Source organism: Rhinopithecus roxellana, chromosome 3 (genome assembly GCF_007565055.1).
Source record: "Rhinopithecus roxellana isolate Shanxi Qingling chromosome 3, ASM756505v1, whole genome shotgun sequence".
Lineage (NCBI taxonomy): Eukaryota > Metazoa > Chordata > Mammalia > Primates > Cercopithecidae > Rhinopithecus > Rhinopithecus roxellana.
In genome coordinates this window covers 22,186,321-22,209,566 of record NC_044551.1, presented here as the reverse complement: position 1 = coordinate 22,209,566, position 23,246 = coordinate 22,186,321, and the positions used below count along the sequence as shown (strand labels likewise).

The 23,246-nt window shown below is 46.0% G+C and overlaps 1 protein-coding gene across 3 annotated transcripts in view; it reads right to left on the bottom strand.

The window, feature by feature from the left end:
• The window catches only part of ADCY2 (adenylate cyclase 2), a 431,918-nt gene that overhangs the window by 17,207 nt on the left and 391,465 nt on the right, over positions 1-23,246 (bottom strand). For all 3 annotated transcript variants that reach the window (XM_010378289.2, XM_010378287.2, XM_010378288.2), the window contains 3 exons: positions 20,041-20,199; positions 7,672-7,818; positions 5,364-5,471 (listed from right to left, as the gene is read on the bottom strand). In XM_010378289.2, the coding sequence (XP_010376591.1) occupies positions 5,364-5,471; positions 7,672-7,818; positions 20,041-20,199 (414 nt within the window). The remainder of the gene's footprint in view (positions 1-5,363; positions 5,472-7,671; positions 7,819-20,040; positions 20,200-23,246) is intronic.

Sequence of the window (23,246 nt, the reverse complement as noted above, 5' to 3'; positions counted from 1 at the left end):
GACAGGATCCCTCTAATCTTCCCAGACTGTCTGTGCCTACCTCACACCCTGGCTTGGATTCAGTGGTCGGTAGAAAATCAGAGCACCTCAGGGAGTGTGCTCAGGGAATGAATGAAAGCCCATTTCCAGTTTAATATTTCCTTTCTTGACAAATGCCTGTTTCTTCTAAAAACATCAATCAGTTCTTACATGTAACGCAACCGTTTAGCCACATTGTTGACTTAAGCAAAAAATTGGAATGGATCATTTCATTAAAAAGTACAAATGAGGCAAAACAGAGCCAGGCACAAAAGCCCTGCCTCACTAGGTGCTAATATACTTCTATGCACTTGTTTCTCCATGGGTAAGTATGTTGTTACTGCAAACAGAACATGCAGAGGTAATTACAAATAAAGGCTAAATTTCAAAAGGCTATTACCCAGATAATTTGCCTCTTTTTGGATTTAAGAAAAAGACATTAATCCTTGGGTTACCCTATATATTTTGTAAACTGAATATCTTTTGTTGCCAGACTAAAGATTTGGCTAAACAATCAATAGAAAGTATTTTGTTTATAACTAGAGAAGCAAAGATTTAAGCCCATTTCGGGCCGGTTACAAAAGGTCAAAATGACATTCATTTCTTACAAAAGTAACTAATATTAGCATGAATATTTATCAGGTATGTTATTTGCCCCAAATCAATTGTAATGAACTTTCATTTCAGATTACATTCATTGCACTTCAAAATATTTCTAGGATGCCCTTGTAAAGAATCTAATTAAGTGCTCTAATCACAAATAGCACATACAGTACTGAGAGAATTTCCCTTCATGGATATGATGACATATCATATTTCAATGTCCTAAAACCCTTATCTCTGTTCTATTTGAGGCAGCAATGGTAGCAATATGCAAAACATGGTTCAACCACAACTATATTATTATTACTGTTAGCATTTTTATTCCTTACTATGCCCATGAAGTCGATCAAGTATTTTGCATACTAAATATAGTCTTCCCAACAGCCTCATGCAACGGGCGTGATCACCATTTCATGCATAAGGTAACAGAAGTGCAGAACACTTAGCTATAATATTAATTAATGAGCAGTTTCATTTGACAGTCATGCTCTTTCAACTCTACCCTGAAAACAGTCATGTGTTAACAACAGTGGCTGGGTTTGAAGTCAGTAAGTCATTCAAGGATAACTAAGAAGTTAAGTTTCATTGCTGGGGCAGCTGAAGGTGGAGGAATGGGGCTCCTGGGAAGGGATTTGCTAAAGGGCTGGGAGCAGCGATGAGTGAATAGGATAGATACAAATGTAGGGATGCAGGGATGCTCAGGAAAGGGTGGGGGCTGGTGGAGGGGCAGGTGAGCCAAGGACGACAGGAGGCAGCACCAGAGGCTGCCGTGTGGAGCTCTGGACAGACAGATACACCCAGAATGCCCAGGTCTGAGCCCTATTCTATGGCTGCTTGTTTTCCCTAGGACATGCCTCAGTTTCTCCATCTTTCAAATGGGCAAAGAGTTTTACTACTTACCTCCTAAGCTTGTTGCAAGGGCTCAGGAGCCATTCAGTAAAGGTTCAGTAAAGGTTCAACAAGGTCAGCGAAATAAATCATAGGGTTTGCATTGGAAGTGGAAGGATTGTAAAACAGAGTGAAGGAAGCTACACACTGTCTGGGAGATGGAGTGGGCACAGGTGCAATCACTCCTTGAACAAACACGGTGATTACTTAAAGGCCCTGCTGGGGACTTTGAAGGCCACTGCATAAGACACGGTACCTGCTATAGTCTGGATGGTGACTAAGAAACATACACACACTTCCAGGAAAGTTGAAAATAACAGGTAGCAAACAGTGAAGAAAGGAAATAAGATCTGGACCCAGACAGCCAGGTGAGGCAAAGCTCCCCAGGTCGGGGCACAGGAAAGCCTTCTGTGAAAGTTGGAGCCTTGGCATTCTCATGAATGAGATTCTGAATGGCTCCTTGATCAGGTGGGGCATCTTCTGTGAGCATCAGAATCACCTGGGTAAACTAGTGGAAATAGGGGTCCCCAGCCCACCCCAGAGACACAGCAGGCTTGGGATTGTCCCTGGAAACCACTATAACAATCACCACAGGTGGTGCTGCTACAGGTCATGGGTGCACCGCACCTGGAGAGGATGTGGATAGAACCCAGGTTGGTCTGCACAAAAGCACATGCGTGTTTGAGGGCTGGTGTAGAGACTGTAGGGAGAAGTAGGGGATGGGTCGGGGCAGTGGGCTGGGGCAGAGGATTGGTGCTCTGTTTCCAAAGTGGGGAGGACAAGAAGAGAATGGCAGTAGTGTTAGAAAGCAGAGTGTCTATAGGGAGCTGGAAGTGATCCAAGTCTGCCCAATGGTCAAGACAGTGGATAGAGGTTTTGGTGGAGATCACACGTGCAGAGGGGATGGATTAAGTCTTAGGAGAGGTCCCTGACAAAGAGGGGTTGGGGAAAGAATATTACAATGTCCCACAGAGAGGGACCACAGGCTGGGGCCAGACAATGGAAGGGCTCAAAAGCCAAGGGAGGATTACTGGGCAAAGGCAACGGCCACCCACAGACAGGACGTCACCCAGGACGAATTCTCAGAGAATGTGATTGGATGGGAATTTTGGAATCTGGAAGTGTTTTCTTTTTTTTGGTCAACAAGAGTAGAATTCCTGATGGCACTGGTGAGGCAGGATTGTGGAGGTGTAGAGAGAAAGTAGAAGGTGAAAGGTAAAGGCAGTGGATACAAACTCTTAGTCTATAAAGTGTGGCTGCAGAAAGGAAAAGACCTGGATACTTTTCTTGAAGATCCAGGAGACTGGGTCTGATGGAGGCAGAGTTAGGGTCAGGAAGAACAGGCAGACTCTAGGCTGTAGAGTAATGGGCTGTACAGTGACATTGAATGTGGAACAGGTCTTCACCTGGTACTGCCTCGAAAGATCTCCCACTCCGAGGCCCTGCCAAAGGATTGGTAGTTGGCTGTCCGAGAGCAAAGGGCTGGAGTGGATGTGATCAGGTGAAGTGCTCCTGACGGCCCTCACTAGATGAGCTGGAGAAGCCTCCAAGTCATAGCTGGGTAAGGGGGAGGTAAGTGAGGCACTCACCTCAGGGGTGAAACTTCAGAAGGTGCAAAAAGCTCAGTAATCATGAGAAATAATATCCTAGTGCAATAGTTTTAAAAACCAAAATCAATGCAGAAAAATTCAAGATGAACTAAAACAATGAAATTTTAAATAAAGATACTGCTGTGAACAGGATTGTGTCCTCCCTAAAGTTTATATGTTGAAGTGCTGACCTCCCAGGTGACTATACTGAAGAGAGGGCTTTGTAAGAAGGTAATTACGGTCAACTAAGATGATAAGCGTGGAGCTCCGATCCCACAGAACTCGTGCCTTCTTTAAAGTGGAAGAGAAACCAGCTCTCTCTCTGTCTCTCTCCCCTCCATGGGAGGCCTAAGAGAAGTGAGAAAGCTACTGTTTCTAAGACAGAAGAGAAGCCCTCAGCAGACACCTAATCAGCCAGCACCTCAGTCTTGAATTTCCCAGCCTTCAGAACTGTGAGAAATAAATTTCTGTCGTTTAAGCCACCCAGCCTGTGGTATTCTGCCTGGCAGGCCAAGCAGACTAAGACAGATAGGTCCTGACAGTGTTGTGCTGAGCATCTTAGAGCCTGAGGCAATCAGAAAAATGCCTGTCTCTATACATGTTTTAATGCTATATTTTTTAAATGGTCAATGTTTTCCAGAACATTAAAGGCACTGGAGAAGCATATATTTGTTTCCATGAAAGCCAGGAAAGTAAAATTGTAATTAGTTCCGGTTTGGATTATAAATACAATATTTAAAAGTAAAAGAATGTTGTACATTTTAATATCTTGATTTTACTTTTTTTTTTTTCAATTTTTTTAACACTTTAATGTTCTGGAAAAAACCCTAATCATTAAAAATCTACAGCACCATGCAGAGGGTACAGCAGTTTTCCTTTGGCCACAGGCTCCATGACGGCTTGAGAAGGTGTTGCTCAGAATCCAAAGGCTAAGTTCTTCTGGGGTCTGTTTCATTGTTTGTTTCTTTTATTTTCTTTATTACTGAAGTAATGCATACTCATTAAAAAATAATAATCTGAGGGCAACCACCTGAAGAGGAGAACCAATGGAATACATATCATTCCAATTAACTGGAAGAACGCTAGGGTTCCATCTTGAGTCAGACGTCTATCCACATTCTACTCTTTGCCCATGAATGCATGAATGTTAAGCAGGAAACTAGGACCCTCTCCTGATATTCCTGGAAGAGGGAGCTCTGTTATGGTGCCTGCTGCCTCTCTCCCCGCTCTCACTCTTCCCATGGGAGGTGGGTATGGGAGAGGGACTCATACACCATGCTCAGCCCTTCTTCTCTTTGGGAACCTGCCTGTCCACAGAAAGTGTGTTCTGTTTTTCTGTGGTCTGCCCAGCAGATGGCAGGCTCCACAGCAAAGGCCACTGTCCTGAGGGGAAACGAGATCTTTTTAATGGGCTCCTACTGATATTCCAACAAGTTACACAAGCATGTCTATGTACATGCTCTCTCTCTCTCTCTCTCTCTTTCTCACACACACACACACACACACACACACACACACACACAAAATCTTGAAAACCTTAGTTGATTGAAGATATTCAATTTTGCCCAAATGACCTTTTCAATGAAATTTCCATGTGGCCAACTTGTTTTTTGACCACATTATTTTATTTTAATTCATTTTTTTAGATGGGGTGTCACTCTGTCACACAGGCTGGAGTGCAGTGGTGCGATCTCAGTTCACTGCAACCTCCACCTCCCGGGCTCAATCATCCTCCCATCTCAGCCTCCCGAGTAACAGGGACCACGGGTGCATGCTACCTACCACACCTGGCTAAGTTTTTTGTTGGTAAAGATGAGGTTTCACTATGTTGTTCAGGTTGATCTCGAACTCCTGAGCTCAAGAGATCCACCCGCCTCGGCCTCCCAAAGCGCTGGGATTACAGAAGTGAGCCACCACACACGGCCTTGACTACATTCTTTTAAATCAAAAGACCTGGATCCATCCTTACAGAGTCTCCTTTAAACAACTAGCTTTCATCTTCTACTTCATTGTGTATTTATCTGTATTAACAAGCAGCTACTGATTGGTTTTTCTTCTCCTGTTGGGCAGCAGAAGGAGTTCTGTGAACAGATCCTCTGGCGCTAAGTCTGGAATTTTCATCTTCTCTCATAGGACCTTGACCCTGAGCTTTAGGTTGTACATAATACACAGTTCTTGGGGCATTTCATGGCTGTTTTGGTCCCGGGGTGGTTTGTGGATGGGGCTGAGGCTCACCTGTGCCATTAAGTGTTCAACACATCTTACCTGGGCATGCTCCTGGCTGGGCACAGCGCTCAGACCTGTTGCTGCCATGTATGTGCTGCCAATGGTCTTAATCTTTTCAACTCCACTGAATTTTGGCTTGGAAAGAAGCTGTGAAGCAATGACAACCATCCAGTTACTCAGCTGGATGCTGACCTGAAGTTGAGCACTTTATAGAGACATTCTGAAATGCTGGTTCACAGTAATGCCATGACTTGTTTCAACCCCTGCATATGCACCCTTGGGCCCTGAGCTTTTCCAGGAATGAAAACTTCATGTACTTCATATAGCGCATGTCCTTGGAGGAAATTACAGCATAATGATTTACTTCCAAGGAACGTGAATTGCCGTTCAAACTTTGCTAGTGAAGGAACCCAGATGAATTATGATGCAAATGACAACGGGCTTGAAATAAATTTCCTGACTATGCATTTGAAAGGCATAAATTTCAAATTATGATTTGGTGAGTGAGCTCTTTCTTGCATGGTCAGAATGATTTATGATCAATTATTAGTGCTGAGGATTGGCTTTTGCCCTCTGAGTGCTTGAGGTGGATGGAATAAAGATCTAGAATGGTTGTTATCAGCACTAGCCCTAATATATATATTAGGAAGAGAAACCAGCGCTCTCTCTCTCTTTCTCCCCTCCATGGGAGGCCTAAGAGAAGTGAGAAGGCTGCTGTTTGTAAGACAGAAGAGGAGACATATGATATATATATACACACACACACATATAAATACATATATAAATATATATAAATATATATATTTGAGACAGAGTCTTGCTCTGTCACCCCAGCTGGAGTGCAGTGGTGTGATCATAGCTCAGTGCAGCCTCCATCTTCCAGGCTCAAGTGAACCTCCTGCTTCAGATTCCCGAGTAGCCAAGATCACAGGCATACACTACCATGTGCAGCTAATTTAAATTTTTTTTTTTTTGCAGAGACAGGGTCTCCCTATGCAGCCCAGGCTGATCTCAAACTCCTGGGCTCAAGCGATCCTCCCACCTTGGCCTCCTAAATTGCTGGGATGACAGGCACTAGCCACCATGGCTGGCCCGAGCTCTACTATTTCTTGTCTTGGAATTAGTTATCAGCGTCCCACTTGACTCTTCCTTAATCTGCTGATTTAGGCTTTCAGCTGGGATGGAGGAAAGGTAGGGATAAGAATGGAAGCTGCAGGAAGGAAGAGGAATGGACTTGCACGTGAAGGATGCCCTGGAAGGTCTGTACCTGCTCGGGAGGGCAGGGTTCAAATGGCGCTGACTGGAGACCAAGAGCGTTTTCTTGTGCCTTCCTTGGAACTCCGGATTTCAGGGAGATTCCTCCAGGATTACATATCAAATAATTTAAGACAGATGAGCAAATCCCTGTGTCACCTATCCGCATATCCACTGTCATTCACCCATTAGTACTGGGGGATGTTTATTTCACTGAGGAGCAGCTGAGACCCCCAGCCGCTGTTTGTCACGACGCACCCAGGACCACAGTGGTATTTGCTGGCGGTCATGACGTCACCATGCATCTCTAGCATTGACCTCACAGTGATGATGGTGGTGAGAGAAAATGCACAGGGCCCACAAGACATTTAGGAGGTTTGCCTGAAACCACCGTGTTATGTAATCTCATCACTGTATTTCCAAATTCCATGAATCATCATTAACATATGCTCCTGGACAGACGTCAATTTTCTTCTATTTTGCAAGATAGTGATAAGAATAGTATGGCTGCAATATCCTTAAGCCAGAGGGGCATTTGTTCTTACTGGGAAATAGAACACATTATTCTCTATGTAGAAAGTTGAAAAATGACACCTATTTTGAAGTCTAAAACAGACACTCCGTCCCTTCTAAAGGATGTTGTATTACCCCCCTATACAGATCGTATTTTCAACAATAAAATGTCATCCATGCATAGTGCAAGTTGATATCTGACAAAGGCATTGACGTAGGCACAGACATAGCAATAATCTATTATAACTCATTATCTTTTTATGTGGAAAGGGATGGGCAAGTATTTTACCTGGAATTCAAGCCTTAGCAGAGAATCCACTAGCACACTGGATACACATTTGATTTAAGAGACTTTGGTAGCTGTTCCTAGCAGTCATACCAGCTTCAAAAATACAATGTATTTGTCTACCTCAAGTTAGTCAGAGACCTAAATAAAGCAAAAGCCTTTAATGCCACTTGCCAGAAATTATGCCAAAGGACAAGTTTTTTTGGGATAGGCCGCTATCCCGAAGTAACTTCAAGTGTGCAGGTGTGAGACTGGGGGTACTCCTGCCCTTCAAGGGCAACTCTCAGTACCTACATCATCAAAGTCAGCGATGATCTCGTTCAGGAGCCGAAGGCATTCCAAGCCCTCCTTGTTCACGTCAGATTCTGTATAAAATTCTTTGAAATCCGGAATGGAGGCAAACATGACGCAGACACAGTCATAGGACTGGTGGTATAGATCCTGCTTGGGAGAAAAGCAAGAGCTGATCACTAGGAGACCGACCTTTAAACCCTCCACAGGCAAGTGGCTTGTTTCTGCCAGGATTCACACAGACATTGCCCAAATGCCTACTCCACCTGCCCCACCCCAGCCATGGCCCAATCCACAGGCTGCCGCTGCTCGCAGGGGAAAGCTTCTAATGAGCTGGATTCAGGCCACTAGCAGTTAAGAAGAGGTGCCTTGCCAGTTAAACCTCTCTGTCATATTGACCTGAGACAATGACAAGAGACCACAGAGTTCTGGCTTAGTAAAAAGTGTCCTTTAAACAACTGAAGGGAAACAAAATAATTTCCCAAACTCTCAGATTGTCCTGAAGTAACTTGTTATGGCTGTAGTATTTGGATGGGAGTCTTGATGAATTTTCCTCTTGTGTGTCCTGCAAAGAGCATATGGAATTCATCAAGTTACTTCTTATTACACCACAAAGAACCAATAGAGCTCCTCAGTCTACTTATTCATATTATATTAGACACTGACTACATTTATTCAGGATATTCTTTTGCTTTTAAATAGGAAGAGGCTCATAGTTCTTTATCCATAGACATCAGTTAAATTGCAATGTCTTGTAAACACAATTTCAAGGTGTTTCCATAATTTTCCCAACACAGTGACACCTTCAAATTCAATGAAGGTTCCAGAAAGGAAGAGTTGTCAGGTGGTCTTGGGGGCTAGTCCTAGGTGTGGAGGATGTGCCCTTCCACTGGCAAGGGCTCCTCAGACCCCTGAGGTGCCCCTGACACAGGCAGACCGGCCGGGGCCACTGTGGACGCAGTGCAGCATGGGAAATGCTTTCTTCTCCAGGAAAGGTGAGGAGAATTCTGTTAAACAAGATGGCCGACCTCTGAGGGGAGGGAAAAATGCTAGTGGTTGGTGCTTCCTGTGTGTCTGGCAGGGCGAGGGAATCCATTCTATATGAACATTATCAGTAAGCCCCACTCTTTGGGCACCCAAATGAACTTCTTTGCAGAAAGCAAGCACTTAAATAGTATCATAACTCCAAGGTTTGGTGGCACCTCAGAGGAACTACTCTTCCCAGTGAGATCCCGTCACAAACCCATCAGAGCCAGGGCAACCCAACTGAAGGCCACAACAGTTTTGAGAAAAGATGGACTCATGGTTCTCAGGACCAGCCACTCTATAATCCCTACTACTGCCTCAAAATCTGTACAAAGTACGTGAACAATGAAATCAAGGTTTTCTTTTCTATTTTGTGCTCAATGTGATCGTGCTGGTTTCTTGTGCAGAATTGTATTTTCTCTCTCTCTGCAAAGTTGCCTTTGTGAACACTCATATCGTTGGTAGGCAGCCTATGACAGCCAAGGCATGGGGCTGACAATGCTGACTGCAGTCATGGGGTCAGAGAACAGGGATACATGAGTTAAAAATGTCAGTTTTATAAAAGTGGTATAAACTCCACTGACATCCCTGTACTTGAGGAAATGGGTGCATCTAGCAAGGGGAGGACATATTTCCTTGGACATATTTCCTTCCTTCCTCCCTCCTTTCTTCCTTTCCTCTCCTCTCCTCTCCCTTCCTTTCTTTTTGAGACAAAGTCTTACTCTATTGCCCACACTGGAGTGGGATGGCATGATCTTGGCTCACTGCAACCTCCACCTCCTGAGTTCAAGCAATTCTCCTCCCTCAGCCTACTGAGTAGCTGGTATTACAGGTACGCACCACCATGCCCAGCTAATTTTTTTATTTTAGTAGAGACAGGGTTTCACCATGTTGGCCAGGCTGGTCTTGAACTCCTGGCCTCATGATCCACCCACCTCAGCCTCCCAAAGTGCTGGGATTACAGGCGTGAGCCACCGCACCTGGCCGAGGACATATTTTCTATATCCTACGTTTCCCCACTCTCTGCTGACACTGACCAGAGTGCTCTTTGGGGAATGATAATGATGACAAGAATAAGCACAGTAATAGCCAGCACTTACTGAACACTCACCACATGGTAGGACGGGCACTTCTCTGAACACTTTATGTGCATGAACTCACCACAACTACAACCCTATGTAGTACCCTACAACTCTAGGCTGGTACTAGAGTTTTCCATCTACAAATAAAGAAACTGAGGCATACAGTGGTTACATTACTTGCCCAAGACTGGAGTTATCAAGTCTGACAGTAGAATCCACCCTTGTAAATGCTACACTTTATACTTTATCAAGTCTCTGGGATGATCATGGGCTTCACTGCTTGGTTTGGGCGTAGCACGGGGCCTCCGACACTTGCAGGTCCTGTTACTTTACCTTTGTCTTTTCCTCTGGAGTCTTTAAGGGTGTCTGGGAGTTGGAGATAATGAAATGCAAGACTGAACTGATGGGCAGTTTGGATCTGACATGTCATTTCATTACACAGCACCGAAGTAGGGATATATGGGAGAATCTCTAATGGGACTTCCAAGAGGGCAGGTACCTGAGCCTCCCCACTGACCAACGGACCCTCATCCCCTAGACTGGGCTCCAAGCACAGGCATTGTTTTGGAAAGTTCCCTGAGTTATTCTGCTGTGTAGCCTTCATTAAGAATGACAGACTACATGAGGAAATGGAGCTCAGGGGAGCTGGGGTTGCCACCAAGGCTCCCAGCTGCCTGAGGGGAAGGGCCAGGACCAATCCCTGCATTCTCTGCAGGCCGTGAATGCTGCTGGGGAGCTTGGACTACAAACTGATCACCCACCTTCTTTGGCAGAGTGGTCACTTGGAAGCTCTGAGGGAATTCCCAGGGTGAGCTCAGGTCACTGGTCACACCTGGTCCTCAGATTCAGGGCTTCCATAAGACTATAACTACTGGGAAACCAGGGAAACTTCTAGACTTCTCATGCTCTGGAGTCTGAGAAACTTGCAGGGCCAAGAACCATGCCCTGAACTCATGAGAGATTCCCTCCTGTGGTTGCGTTGGGCATGGGGCCAAAGAGGATTGCATGCTGACTAGTAGATGACTTGAGCTTGTCTTATACTTCCAGAGGACCTGGGGGTTGGAGTAGGGCAGGTGAGCAGCCTTTGAAGATAATTTGGAATTCAAGGTCTAGAATGGGTGACCCATGTCAGCATGTATCTACCCAAAAGTATTACTGAGCTTTAGAGTTGAAAGTGAGTTTAGATGTCTCCTCAACATTCATTCATCACCATTCTGTTGAACAAGCTCAAGGAATGAAAAAATAATCACAAAGCAACTGCATTTCTGTGGCTGCTACACCTTTCAGTTTTGGAGTGGGGCTAGATCTTCCCCTGTCTTGGACAAACACCTGGGACTACCCCCTCCATGTCACTGTGTGCAATGCAAGGTCCTCTCATCGATCATTAGAGGCCCCAGTCCAAGAAACAGTCAAAACTCTTGCCCTCGTTGTACCTGTGGCTTGTGCCCTTCCCCAGTGTGGGCCTTTTGCAAGTGAAGAAGGGGGATCAGTTGGCTTCTACTCTCTCTCCACCACTCCTTCTACCTCCATTCTTCCTAACTTGCTAGCTGGGCTTTCCAAACCATCCAGAATGGAGAACAGGGGAAGACAGAAGAGGCTATGAGGCAGGACAGCTTCCTATTAGCTGCATCCTGCTCCCTGAATACTCAAACCTGGCTTTCCTCCTGTGGATGTTTTCATGGGTGTTTGGAAGACTCCCTGTCATTTTGCCCATCCCTGGACATCCCCCGACCCTTGAGTCTTCCATGATGGAGGCCATGTGCATCACTCCTGCTCCTTGCTACTCTCTCAGGTCTGGGCTTTTGGGCTATTTCTTCAAGTTTCTCTGCCAAGGTCCCTTCACCCTCCCTCCTGTCCCCCCAGGCAGCTCTGTAACATTGGATCTAAAACAACCCTACACCAATTCTCTTTTTCTTGTTTGGTCCTTTAGCAACACTCAGCTTTGCTGTGTGAACAACTGACAGTCCAGCCATGTACCAAGCCACAGCTCCCCTACCCTGTGTCCCCAGATGCCCCATCAGCACCTGTGCTCAGCATTTCCAAGTGTCAGAACCTGCCTGCCATGTGTGTACCCCAGTTGGAGATGCTTCCCAGAACCACTCAGAGACTGAAGTCATGGGGTGTGTCCAGGCTGAGCAGTGCTGGCCTGTTCACAAGGCTGGAGGTGAGGGGGGATCCCCACCTTTCCCTTTAGGACGGCCTCATCCCCACTACATTCTGTTCAAACCCTCTTTCAATCTTTAGTCTTCTGGCCAATTCATAAGCTCCCTGCAGGTCAAGGAAGGCTCTTGTAAGCTCTGCACTCTGCTTGATGCCTCCTTTGGACTAAGAGAGCAAGTGTCTCTTCGTGTCACAGGCTGAAATTCTCTTTGAATTTGCACACACATGTTACACACACATGTGCCCTATCAAAGGGCCTGCTGTGTGCCAGGCTTCATATCAGGTGTTAGGGACACAGAGAAAAACAACACAAGCCCTGTCCTCAGGGAGCTTAAAGTCTAGGTGGAGAGACAGAGAAAATCAAGGAAACATAATAAAGCGTAATTGGTGCTGTGGGCCCAGGTGTGGAGGCGTGTGGGCTGTTCATTGAGGTGGGCACGGGGGATGGAGTGTTCTAGAAAACATTCAAAGCTGCCACTGGCACTCAGGTCTCCCACCTTCCAGACCAGACTGGTGCTTTGTCTCACTGACTCGGGCTGCATGGAGGCTTTGGATCGTCCACGTTTTCCGAGTTGACCTACGGGGTAACCGTTAAGCACCTGGTGTCCCCAGCTGTCAGTTAATGCCTAATTTACTCGGGGGATTCAAATGACTGGAAAGTACAGAAGCATCTATTGCAACCCCAGGGGCATGCTAGCCTGACCCTCCTGCAGAGGACACTTGGGCATAGAGCTTTAAGCTTAGTGCTGTTGAAGGATCTGCCTGGTCGTCACTGGGAGGGCTTTCAACAGCAGAAGGGGAGGTGCTGTTTGCACACGAGGGGCATTTCCCAAATTTCTGTGGTGGCGCCCGTGGCTCGTGTGGCTTGTTTTGATCAGGCATTGGCTCTCTCTGAATGAAGCTGTCTGGCTCACAATCCTCTACCACCCGGAGACTTGACTCAGGGTCAATTTGGTGACAAAATGCAGTCTTCTCCCCAAGTGATGAGAGCTGGCTTTGATGCTCATTGAAGGGGCTTTTCAGCAATGTTCCTGCCACACACACAGGTGGGGAGAACAGGCTTCCAAAACAGAGAAGGCTCCCATCTGGGTGCACAGAACTCTCCTGATGAGCCTGAGGGTTGTGTGGGCTGAATCTGGCCATGATAGTTAACAGCTGATGGAGAAACTTCGGGAAGTTTTAAGTAACACAAGTGCTCAGGAGAAGGAAGAGGTACTGCAAAGCCCATGCAGACACAAGCAGCCAGGTCTATGCCTGTGTGCCCAAGCACAGGCCTATGAGCACTTCTTCACTGAAATAAAACCTTTTCAGAATTGATTGTTACAGCAATTACATCATTCTTGACTCCCTATTTCTGAAGGGAAATTAATTTCCTTTGTTCACTGATGCAGTGGGTAGGAGAGTAAAAATGACATGATCTGTGTTAATGCAGGTCTTGGCATAAGCTGTGCCATTTTCCAAGGATTGTTCCAGAAGCCACGGAGTGGAGGCTATCCAAAGACCCCCTGCCCCGGACTCAAAAAGTCATCAGCAACCACAGGTTGTGCCACAGAGAGGAATGAAACTGCCTGCCTGGTCTCTCCCAGAGCCCTGGCCTGTCGGTTTTGGTCCCAGGAGGCCGTTCACCTGTCGGTTTTGGTCCCAGGAGGCCGTTCATCCTCAGGGCAGTGACTCTGCTGGGAAGCAGCCTCCATCCTGTTTATGCATGAAGTATTTCACTAGTTAAGTCAGAAAGGATGCAGGCGTAAGCTGATCCCACACTGGGAAGTAAACATGACTTCAAGTCCTCTTCTTCTTTTTTCGGCTTAGAGGTAGACCTTGTCATATTGTGTCTTGCTTTATTGCAGTGCACAGATCTTGTGTCTTTCACAAAGTGAATGCTCCCTCGACCAAGTCTACGGCACCATTTTCCCAACCGCATGTGCTCCTTTTGTGTTTCCATGTCAGCATTTTTTTGCAACAAAGTATTTTAAAGTTAAGGTATGTACTTTTTTTTACACATAATGCTATTGAATACTTAATACATACAATATAGTGTAAACATAACCTTCATATGTGCTGGGAAAGCAAAAATTTGTGACTCGCTTGATAGTGATATTCACTTGATTGCAGAGGTCTGGAACCGAACCGGCAAATTGGTGAAGTATAGCTATATTTACTTTTGCCAAAGTCTTGTTTTCCTGTACTATTTCCAGAAGACTCACAGAGCTGTATCATCGAGAGTTTAGTGGAAATGGATTAGTGTGGTGGATGCTGGGGTAACCTCCACAAAGGGGCTGAGGGCCTGCCCCCATCCACCCGACGCCCCAGAAGCCTCCCCTGGAGCCTCTGCATTCAGAGGCACTGAGCACTCAGCATCAGGGCTTGGCCTACCCTGCTGAGAGGGGGCTGAGAAGGCAGACACTGCCCACAGTGCTTTTTATGCAATGCCAGGAACAGGAGTGAAGTGATTACATTGGGTTTTGTTTTCCACTTTATTCAGGCTCTAAAAACGTTGGGCAAGAGCCCTTGCTGAAAGCTTTTAATCAATTCCCAGGGGCAGTGATTCTCAAGTTTTGCATGAATCTGGGATATTTGCTTAAAAGATAGCTGACAGTATTTACTACATGCACAGTTCTAAGAGCTTCATCTAAATTATTGCTTCAAAATTTGGTAGTGAGAGGATTCTGAGATCCTGAGAGGATTCTGAAATCTGAGAGGATTCTGAGGCCCCACAGCCAAGAGGTGCCAGGGCTGGACCAGATGCTTTGCTCTCAGTCACGTCGCAGGGCCTAGGAGGTCAAGGAAGGCTTGTGTGGGGATCAGGAATAGCCTGTTTAGCAGGTGCTGCAGGTGGTCCTTCACTTTGAGAAGTGCTGTTTTTGTCTGCAGGGACTTCTTTGGTCCCAGCATCAGCCACCTCTGCCATGCAGGTTCAGTAGGGGGGGTAGGGCTTCTGCTTGGGGAAACCTTAGCAAGGGAAAGAGCTCAGACAGGATGTCACTGTTTGGTCCTGACACCGTAGAAGGGACAGAAACCTTGGTAACAGCTACACTCTTAAACAGCATGGGCACCGTTATCATTCATCTGTGCAAGGCCACACAATGTTAGCCCCACCTGGCCTGGGATTGCAAGGTTAATATTACATCATGAGGTCAAGGAGATAGATTCTTCTGTCCAGTGAGGAGGCTACTTGAGGGCAGCAGGGTCCAATGACCATAGAAGACATTCCAAAGAAGGGAGGGGCACGACTTTGCTATGCTTTATGCACACAGGTGGCTCTCCTTATAACACCCTCACTATGTGTTTTCAGGAACAAACAAAACATAAACAAAACTCTCCCTTTCTGAGGCTCACTGTGGGAACTCTGAGAACTTTTGGCAGGGGGCTGGTGCCTCTCTTTCTAGCTCAGGCCCTTTGTGTGGGCTCTGTTTTGCATGCAGTGCTGTTCCCATGGGAACTGAAGCCTCCAGAATCTCCCCACACTCAGTGTTTCGGCAACTGGCTAGCAAACCTCCCCTGGAGGAGTACAGGGTCCTTGAGACGGCATGCGGCTGCTCTGATTGTGGTGGGGTTTGGGGGCTCCTTTTCATAGTTTAGTCCCCAAGTCTTACAGTGGCTGCTAGAGTAGCCATCACCCCCACTGCTTACCCTATTAGACAGAAATTGGCCGTAAAATTTGAAATGTTATAGCCAAAGGAAGATCTGCATTGTGTGATTAAATACAGAGAACCCTGCAGCCCGCCACCTGAGAAGAATGACATGATCATTTCATTTCCCAGCACCATAGTGGGAATGATGATGCCCTGATTTAAGGTTCAGTGTTCACTCTTCTCCCTTCCAGAGAACCATGTCAGGTCAGTAGTGAAAGTGCAAGCCTGCCATGCAGGAATCACTGGCCTTGAGCATAATTCAAACACCCTTGGCGTGCCTGTTATGGAACGGGGAGCCATCTGTGCTGGTCTGAGTCTGAAGAGCTCTGAAACTGAGCTCTTTCATTTTCCTACAGGGCTGTATGCTGCCCTCAGTCAGGTGTAGATCTGAGGACCCTGTGTTTCCTGAATGAAGGAAGGAACTATCTTCAGGAGCTGCAACTGGGAGCTTGGTGAACAGGCACTGATCATCTGCAGGGGGATTTATTTCAATGCTTAAAGACAGGTCCCTGTGTACACACAGGGCTACAGTGGCTGTGATGACACCTCCAAGGAGTTCACCTTCTTTATTTGACAAATACAGACACAAAGCCCAGAGCTGGCTTCATCTAAATGTTCCCATTCCTGCTTTGTTCCTGAAAAGTTTCCAAGCTGCCCTGGCAGTGAGGCAGTGCCAAAACCAGGGCTCACCCCAGGTGCTGAGTCCCCACTCCGGGCTCCTATTAGGCCGTGCTGCCTGTCCCACTACTCAGCCTTACACCATGGAGCTCGCAGGGTGGTGAATGCTACAGGAGACACTGTGTGTCTTTTTTGTTGTTGTTGCTGTTCAGATGGAGTCTCGTACTGTTGCCCGGGCTGGAGTGCAAAGGCGCGATCTCAGCTCACTGTAATGTCTGCCTCCTGGGTTCACGTGATTCTCCTGCCTCAGCCTCCCTACTAGCTGGGATTACAGGCACATACCACCATACCTGGCTAGTTTGTTTTTTTATTTTTAGTAGATATGGGGTTTCACTACATTGGCTAGTCTCGAACTCCTGACCTCATGATCCGCCCGCCTTGGCCTCCCAAAGTGCTGAGATTACAGGCATGAGCCACCGCGCCTGGCTGACGCTGTGTGTCTTTAACCCAACAGCAGCACTCCTTAGGAGACTTGGAGGAAAATGTCACATCACCCTCAGGAGCACCAGAGGGGTGTGCAGTGGCAGGAAGGTCCCTGGTACACAGCAGGGCCACAGGGGAAGTGGAGGAGTCACTGTGAGCTGCCGACACCCGCACTTGGCTGCTGTCTTCCCTCTCACGTTCATCCCACCTGTGTGGATGTGGGCCCCGTGCACGCCTCTGTGAAATGCCCGCCTCACCTGGGGGACTGCAGTGCGAAGGCACCATGCAGATGTCCCCCAGCCTCCCTTCTGCAACTGGAAGGCAAGGCACCATGCTTCCTCTTTTATGGATGAGCACGGCGAGGTTCGGACAGGGAAGTAACTAGCTCACGTTCACAGCAACAGACAATGTTGGAAGTAAGATTTGAGGCCGCACTGTGTAGCCCTAGGTTTTATCCTCCTTCCCCATCTTGCCTTTCCTTATTATTTCCAAGGCGGGTAACTATATTCTGATGCTTGCTTAGAATAAGCTGAGCAAACAGGAAAGAGCAGAGAGAACCTGCTACTTCTGGAGAGCTGGCGCAGGAAGGCTGTCAGGACCACGAGAGAGGGCTCTGCAGGGCTGTGAGGCTGAACCCTGGGGCCAGGGTACCTTCTGTGCTCCCCACTGACCTTCACAGAGCTTCTCGAGCTCCAGAGCTTTCCTCTGAGCCCATGTCCAGGAAGGGACCCTCCTATCAGCTACCAAATTCTTTTAAAAATTTTTATATTTATTTATTTATTTTGAGATGGGGTTTCACTCTTGTTGCTGAGGCTGGAGTGCAATGGCGTGAACTCGGCTTGCTGCAACCTCTGCCTCTAGGTTCAAGCAATTCTCCTGCCTCAGCCTCCAGAGTAGCTGGGATTACAGGCATCCGCCACCACGGCCAGCTAATTTTTAAAAATTATTTATTTAATTTTTATTTTTAGTAGAGATGGGGTTTCTTCATGTTGGCCAGGCTGGTCTTGAACTCCTGACCTCAGGTGATCCACCCGCTGTGGCCTCCCAAAGTATGGGATTATAGGCGTGAGCCACCACGCCTGGCCTCAGCTCCCTTATTCATCTCCCTTTGCTCTCTTCCTGCCTGCAGCAGTGGGCTCTTCTCAGGTCTTGAATTAGGCACTTTCCTGGTGCCTATGGAAAAGTAGCTCCTTGGAGCCTGAAATGTTCTCTCCCTGTTCCTCTCTCCCCCTGGCCCCCTTCTCTCAGCTAGTTTCTAGCACTTTCTTTCCAGATTTAGAAGCCACTTCCTCATGGTGGCAGCCTTTCTGGAGTACCATATTTACACCCCAGTGTCCTTGGAGATAACAGGATCCTATCCCCAGGAGGCACCCAGGGAGGATGAGGTCACCTCTAATCCCACTCATCTCTGTATCCTGGGCTACCACCAGCCTGGCTACAGGGCAGGGGAAACATGGGGACATTGTTGAATTTAAAAATGGGATGGAGACTCTTGTTAATGGGAACAGAGGGCCCCTTAATAGACACTGTGATCAGTAGGAAAATCGGGTGCTGAAGAACCCACCAAATGTAGTCAACACCAGGAGAAGAAACAGGAAAGCCCGCAGGCCATGAGACTTGCTGTGTAGCCCTGGAAAGCCCACTGTGCCCTGAACGTTTCCAGGAAGACGAGAGTGGTGATGTCTAGCAGCTCATTTGCCACCTGGCGCCTTATTCTTAACGCCAACTTCAAATCTGCTACAGAAAAATACTGTTCCAAGGCTCCTCACTGCAGGTTCCTTTGTGTTCTGGTATCATCCGGGTTGAGCTTATCCATTAAGGAGTGCATGCATCTACAGGTGACCCCCGCCTCTTTCACATACACACTCCCAAGCCTCAGTGAAAATGTCCTAAGAACAGGGGTTACACCTCTGAAAAAAAAAATCTCAGAACCCCAAACTCACTAAAAATTAAGCTTGGGAACTGAGCCATGCAAGAAACTGCCTGCTTTTTGTTCCCACGTGGATGGCGGCAACGTAGAAGGGCCACGGAGCACCCTAGGTGGCCTCCCTCACGACTGCTCAGGAAAACATTCCTTGTGGGCCCTGAAATCTTTCAGAATAGACACTCCCCCCAAAAAACTAACCAGAAATCAGAGTTCTGTTGACTCTTACCCTGGCAATGCAAATTAATAGTGGATCTTCACAGGTACTGGACAAAGACAAGACCAGAAATCATCCCTCGGCCCAAGCAGTGGAAGGGCATAATGGGCTTTTCCTGACTCCTCTCTTTTCACATGTAAAATGAGGTTTCAATGAGCACTAATCAAGCCTCACAAGAATGTAACCACCTCCCGTCTACCCCACTTCTCTTTTTATTGCTTTTCCTCCTTCCCCTACTGTGCACTCTTTCCCCTTTCAGTATTGAAGTCCTCAAAACTCTCTTTGGGAAAAGCACAGGGCACGAATCCTTCTGTAACTTGTGTTTCTTTTTCCTGGGCACCATCCTCATCCTTGGAAAATAAACCTCTAACCTGATGGAGACCCGTCTCAGACACTTCTTGGTTTACACATCTCAGACATCTGGGAAACGCCACAAGAACTGAGCACAGGGCTTTGCGTACTGCGGACGTTCAGATACATGTTTCTTACATTAAGTCCAAATGTAGACACATCTGCTTTCTCTTGCACTTCAGCAATATTAAAGACATCTCACAACATCTCTCTTCAAAAGCCATTTCAACATTTAACTGACATTGTAGTCTTTTCAACTCTAGCTAATCCATTCGGATAAACCCTCCATGAAATTCCTATTTCCATCCATTCGAATGGATGGACTCAAGTCTTTGGTCTGCTCTTGTGTAGGTAACTCCTAAACACTGTCACACTCACTGTGTATCTGATATCTTTGAAATTCTAAGAGCCTTGGAAGGGTCTCAGGGAAGCTGAGTGCGGGGAAACAGTGGGCATGTGGGAGGTATGGCTTAACGTTGCCTCTTGGTTTGAGCCTCCATCGCGTGCTGGTAAGGCAGGCCTCCTCCCACATTGGAGAGAGAGCAGTGGCTACTTTGGAGGCATATTTGGGTCCCTAATGCCCCATAATGGACATTGAGAACTTTACATGATTGGGGAAAAAATCTTCTCGAATAATGAATCCACCTACAAACTCAAGACTTTTAGAGGTCATTCTAACCCACTATTCTCAACTGATGTCTCTACCACCAAACAATATCTTCTTGAAAACTGAACAATTCAAGCCAGTCTTGGCCATTTTGAACACTTGGATGTGCGAAGCGCTGCAGCCTTTACGTCACTGAAGAAGCTTTCAGCCCTCACCCAGGTCATCACGTCACCCAGCCCCATCCCCCAGGCCCCAGCCCCGCCTGGTCTGACCTCATTCTTCAGGCTCCTGGCCAGGAAGTGCTCAGCGACGTGCGCGGGAAGCACGTTCTCCAGCAGCACACGGTTCAGGTTCTCCATGGTCTCTATCTCCTCCCGCTCTTTTTTGAACTTGTTCTTCCATAAGAAGTCTAACCTACAGTAATATTCATTCTGTTACAAGAGGACACAGAGGTGAAGAAACAATAGGCATCTTGTCCTGCCAGAGAGTGGAGGTTTTAAAGAGAAAACAAAAAGAACAAAATGAAACCAAAAAAAAGAACCCCCAAACAGAACTACCACCCTCCCTACAAAGCCCTCTGTGTCCCTGAAATGTCCTTCAGTCCACCTCTGACATGGATTTGCAAAAAACAAGAACCAGCCTCAGAAACAGGGAAATCAGCTATATGGAGGCTTCAACTCAAAGTGCCATTAAAGCTTCCTGCAACGTTATGCTACTAAAAGATGGCTCAAATTATTTTTTGAAAAGAGGCATTGTAGAATATAAATGATGAATAAAAAATGAAGAATACCTCAGTAGAGAGAGTGCATTTTTTGATGATTTGAATAAAAACTGTATTGTTCGTTTATGGCAGTTTGCCTTTAGCATTTGTAAATTAGTTTTTCCCTAACACAAATTGTATAACTATGTAATCATTGCAAAATATGGATTTTTTTCCACTTGGAATTGTGTTGTTCTGACAGAATGCCATTCATTACATTTAGAGAAAAGTTCATTTTGATATTAATTAAGATAGTGCCTGCTAGTAAAAACCTGTATTCATGCTTTATAATGTATTAAAATATAACATATTTTAAAAGTAGTTATTATTAACATCGTAGGAATGGAGAGGCCCAATTACTGACCAAGAGTCTTTTGGGTCTTGGCATCATTTTGTGCCTCCTATGATGTAAATAATTTAATATAACGAAATAGACTTGAATGGACCCTCCTGTAATAGAAAGGCTTAGTGGAGAGTGTGTATTTCACACAGATAGTCACCTATTGACAAATAAATGCAAAGAAGAGCTAACTGCAAGTTTTTGGTTTGCTTTGTTGAGTTGATTAATTCTACCAATGACAAATACAAAGTAAAACAAAACACACACACACATGCACACAGATGGCCTCTCATGCACAAATGAGAATTTAAAAAGTTTAAAATCCACATTTTGAAATTTGAAAGAAAAATGATTATTCATTAGTTAGGTTTGATTCAAATTATCTGTCATACATTAGGAAAACTCCTCCTCCTCTGGTGTGCTGTTTACATTTATCTCCTGTAGTCAGGCATTTTCAAAAACTGCAAAAAAGATATTTTAAAAGTTTGTTTATATTTAGCCAGGATGGTGGCTCATGCCTGTAATCCCAGCACTTTGGGAGGCCAAGGTGGGTGGGTCACTTGAGGTCAGGAGTTTGAGACCAGCCTGGACCACCTGGTAAAATCCCGTCTCTACTAAAAATACAAAAATTAGCCGGACCTGGTTGTGCATGCCTGTAATCCCAGTTACTTGGGAGGCTGAGACAGGAGAATCACTTGAACCCAGGAGGTGGAGATTGCAGTGAGCTGAGATTGAGCCACTGCACTCCAGTCTGGGAAACAGAACCAGACTCTGTCTCAAAAAACAAAAACAAAACCCCCAAAATAAAAGTTTGTTTATATTTAAAGTTTCACGTTCATGCCAGATTTTCTACACCATGGACTGATAGAAATTATGCTGTACAGTGACTAGTAAAGTCTTCCTACTTGAAGAATGGATTTAAAAAAAAATAAATCAGGGATGTGTTAACTAAAATGATAGATGCAACCAGTGGTAGGGGCATGGGGAAGACACAGGTGCACACTTAAAATTAGACAAAAGTGAAGCATGAGATGAAACCTCCTCCAAAGGAGCCGTTAAAGCAGCAAGTCCAACCCAAGTGAGCATGAAAGGTTTCCGTACGCCATGCTAGGATGTTGCTCAGGTTTTCAGAGCCATTGTTATTGCGTAACAGATAAGCATTTTGTAAGTCTCCTACTAAAAAATAATCACAGTATTTTGGAATCAGCTGCACTGAACTGAAATGACATTTTGCCAAATCTATCTATCTATCTATCTGTCTATCTATCTATCTATCTATCTATCTATCTATCTATCTATCTATCTATCTACCTACCTACCTACCTACCTTTCTATTCGCCAAATCTATCCATCTATCAATCATCTTTCACCTTCCCAAACAATGCAATCTGTTTCGAATCCTCTGCCTTCTGTGTAAGTAGCTGGCACACTAGCAACTCGTATGAAGGGCCCCCTCAAAAAAGACTTAAAAAATCCCCAATCAAATGGAATGCACTGAATAATAATCCTCCAAAAGATAGTTCCAAGTCCTAATGCTTCTTATTTGTGAATGTTATCTGATTTGGAAATAATGTCTTTGTGGATATGATTCAGTTAAAGATCTCAAGATAATCTCATCCTGGACCTAGGGTCGGCCCTAAACCTGAAGACGGGTGTCCTTACAAGAGAAAGGAGGCAGCGATTTGACTCAGAGACACGGTGGGAGGCCATGCACAGGTGTCTAGCAGAGGCCAGGATGAAGCCCCTGCCTGGGTGACTTGGGGAGGGCAGTGCTGCAGAGGAGACAGAGGATTCTGTGTGCAGGAGAGGAACTGGGAGAGACACGCAGGCTTCCTCAGCTTTGAGAGCCTCCCATTCCTCGGATTGCTCTCTACAGGTTTTCAGGGGCCCAGATCCCATGAAGAGAAGCAGAATTTGCTTTTCATTGGCTTTATCAACAATGAATGAGACAGCAGGAAGAGCACGGGTGAATCCTCCAGGACATGCCCGGGACTCCATGACCCTCCCTGCTGGGGCTCACATCTAGCACAGCCTCGAGGGCAGTTCTGGGCTTTTTCTGGTTCTGAAAACAACCTGAGGAACTGGAAGGCTTCACATCTTTCTACATGGACAGAAGAACCAGTCACTAGGCTGGAGTACAGGGCAATTGGTGACCCTGGACATTCTTAGGTTCTAAGCTCTCCTACAAAACAATAGCTTCATTTTGAGGTCATGTAGACTGTCCCCTGGTTTTATAGTATAAATGTATCCCACCTCAGTGTGCTGCTGTGTAAGCTCTGGTGAGACACCAAGCTTCTTTCTTTTTCAAAAGAGACCTCTGAGTTGGCTAACACATCTATCATAAACTAGACTTTAGTACAGCAAGTAGCACTGTACTT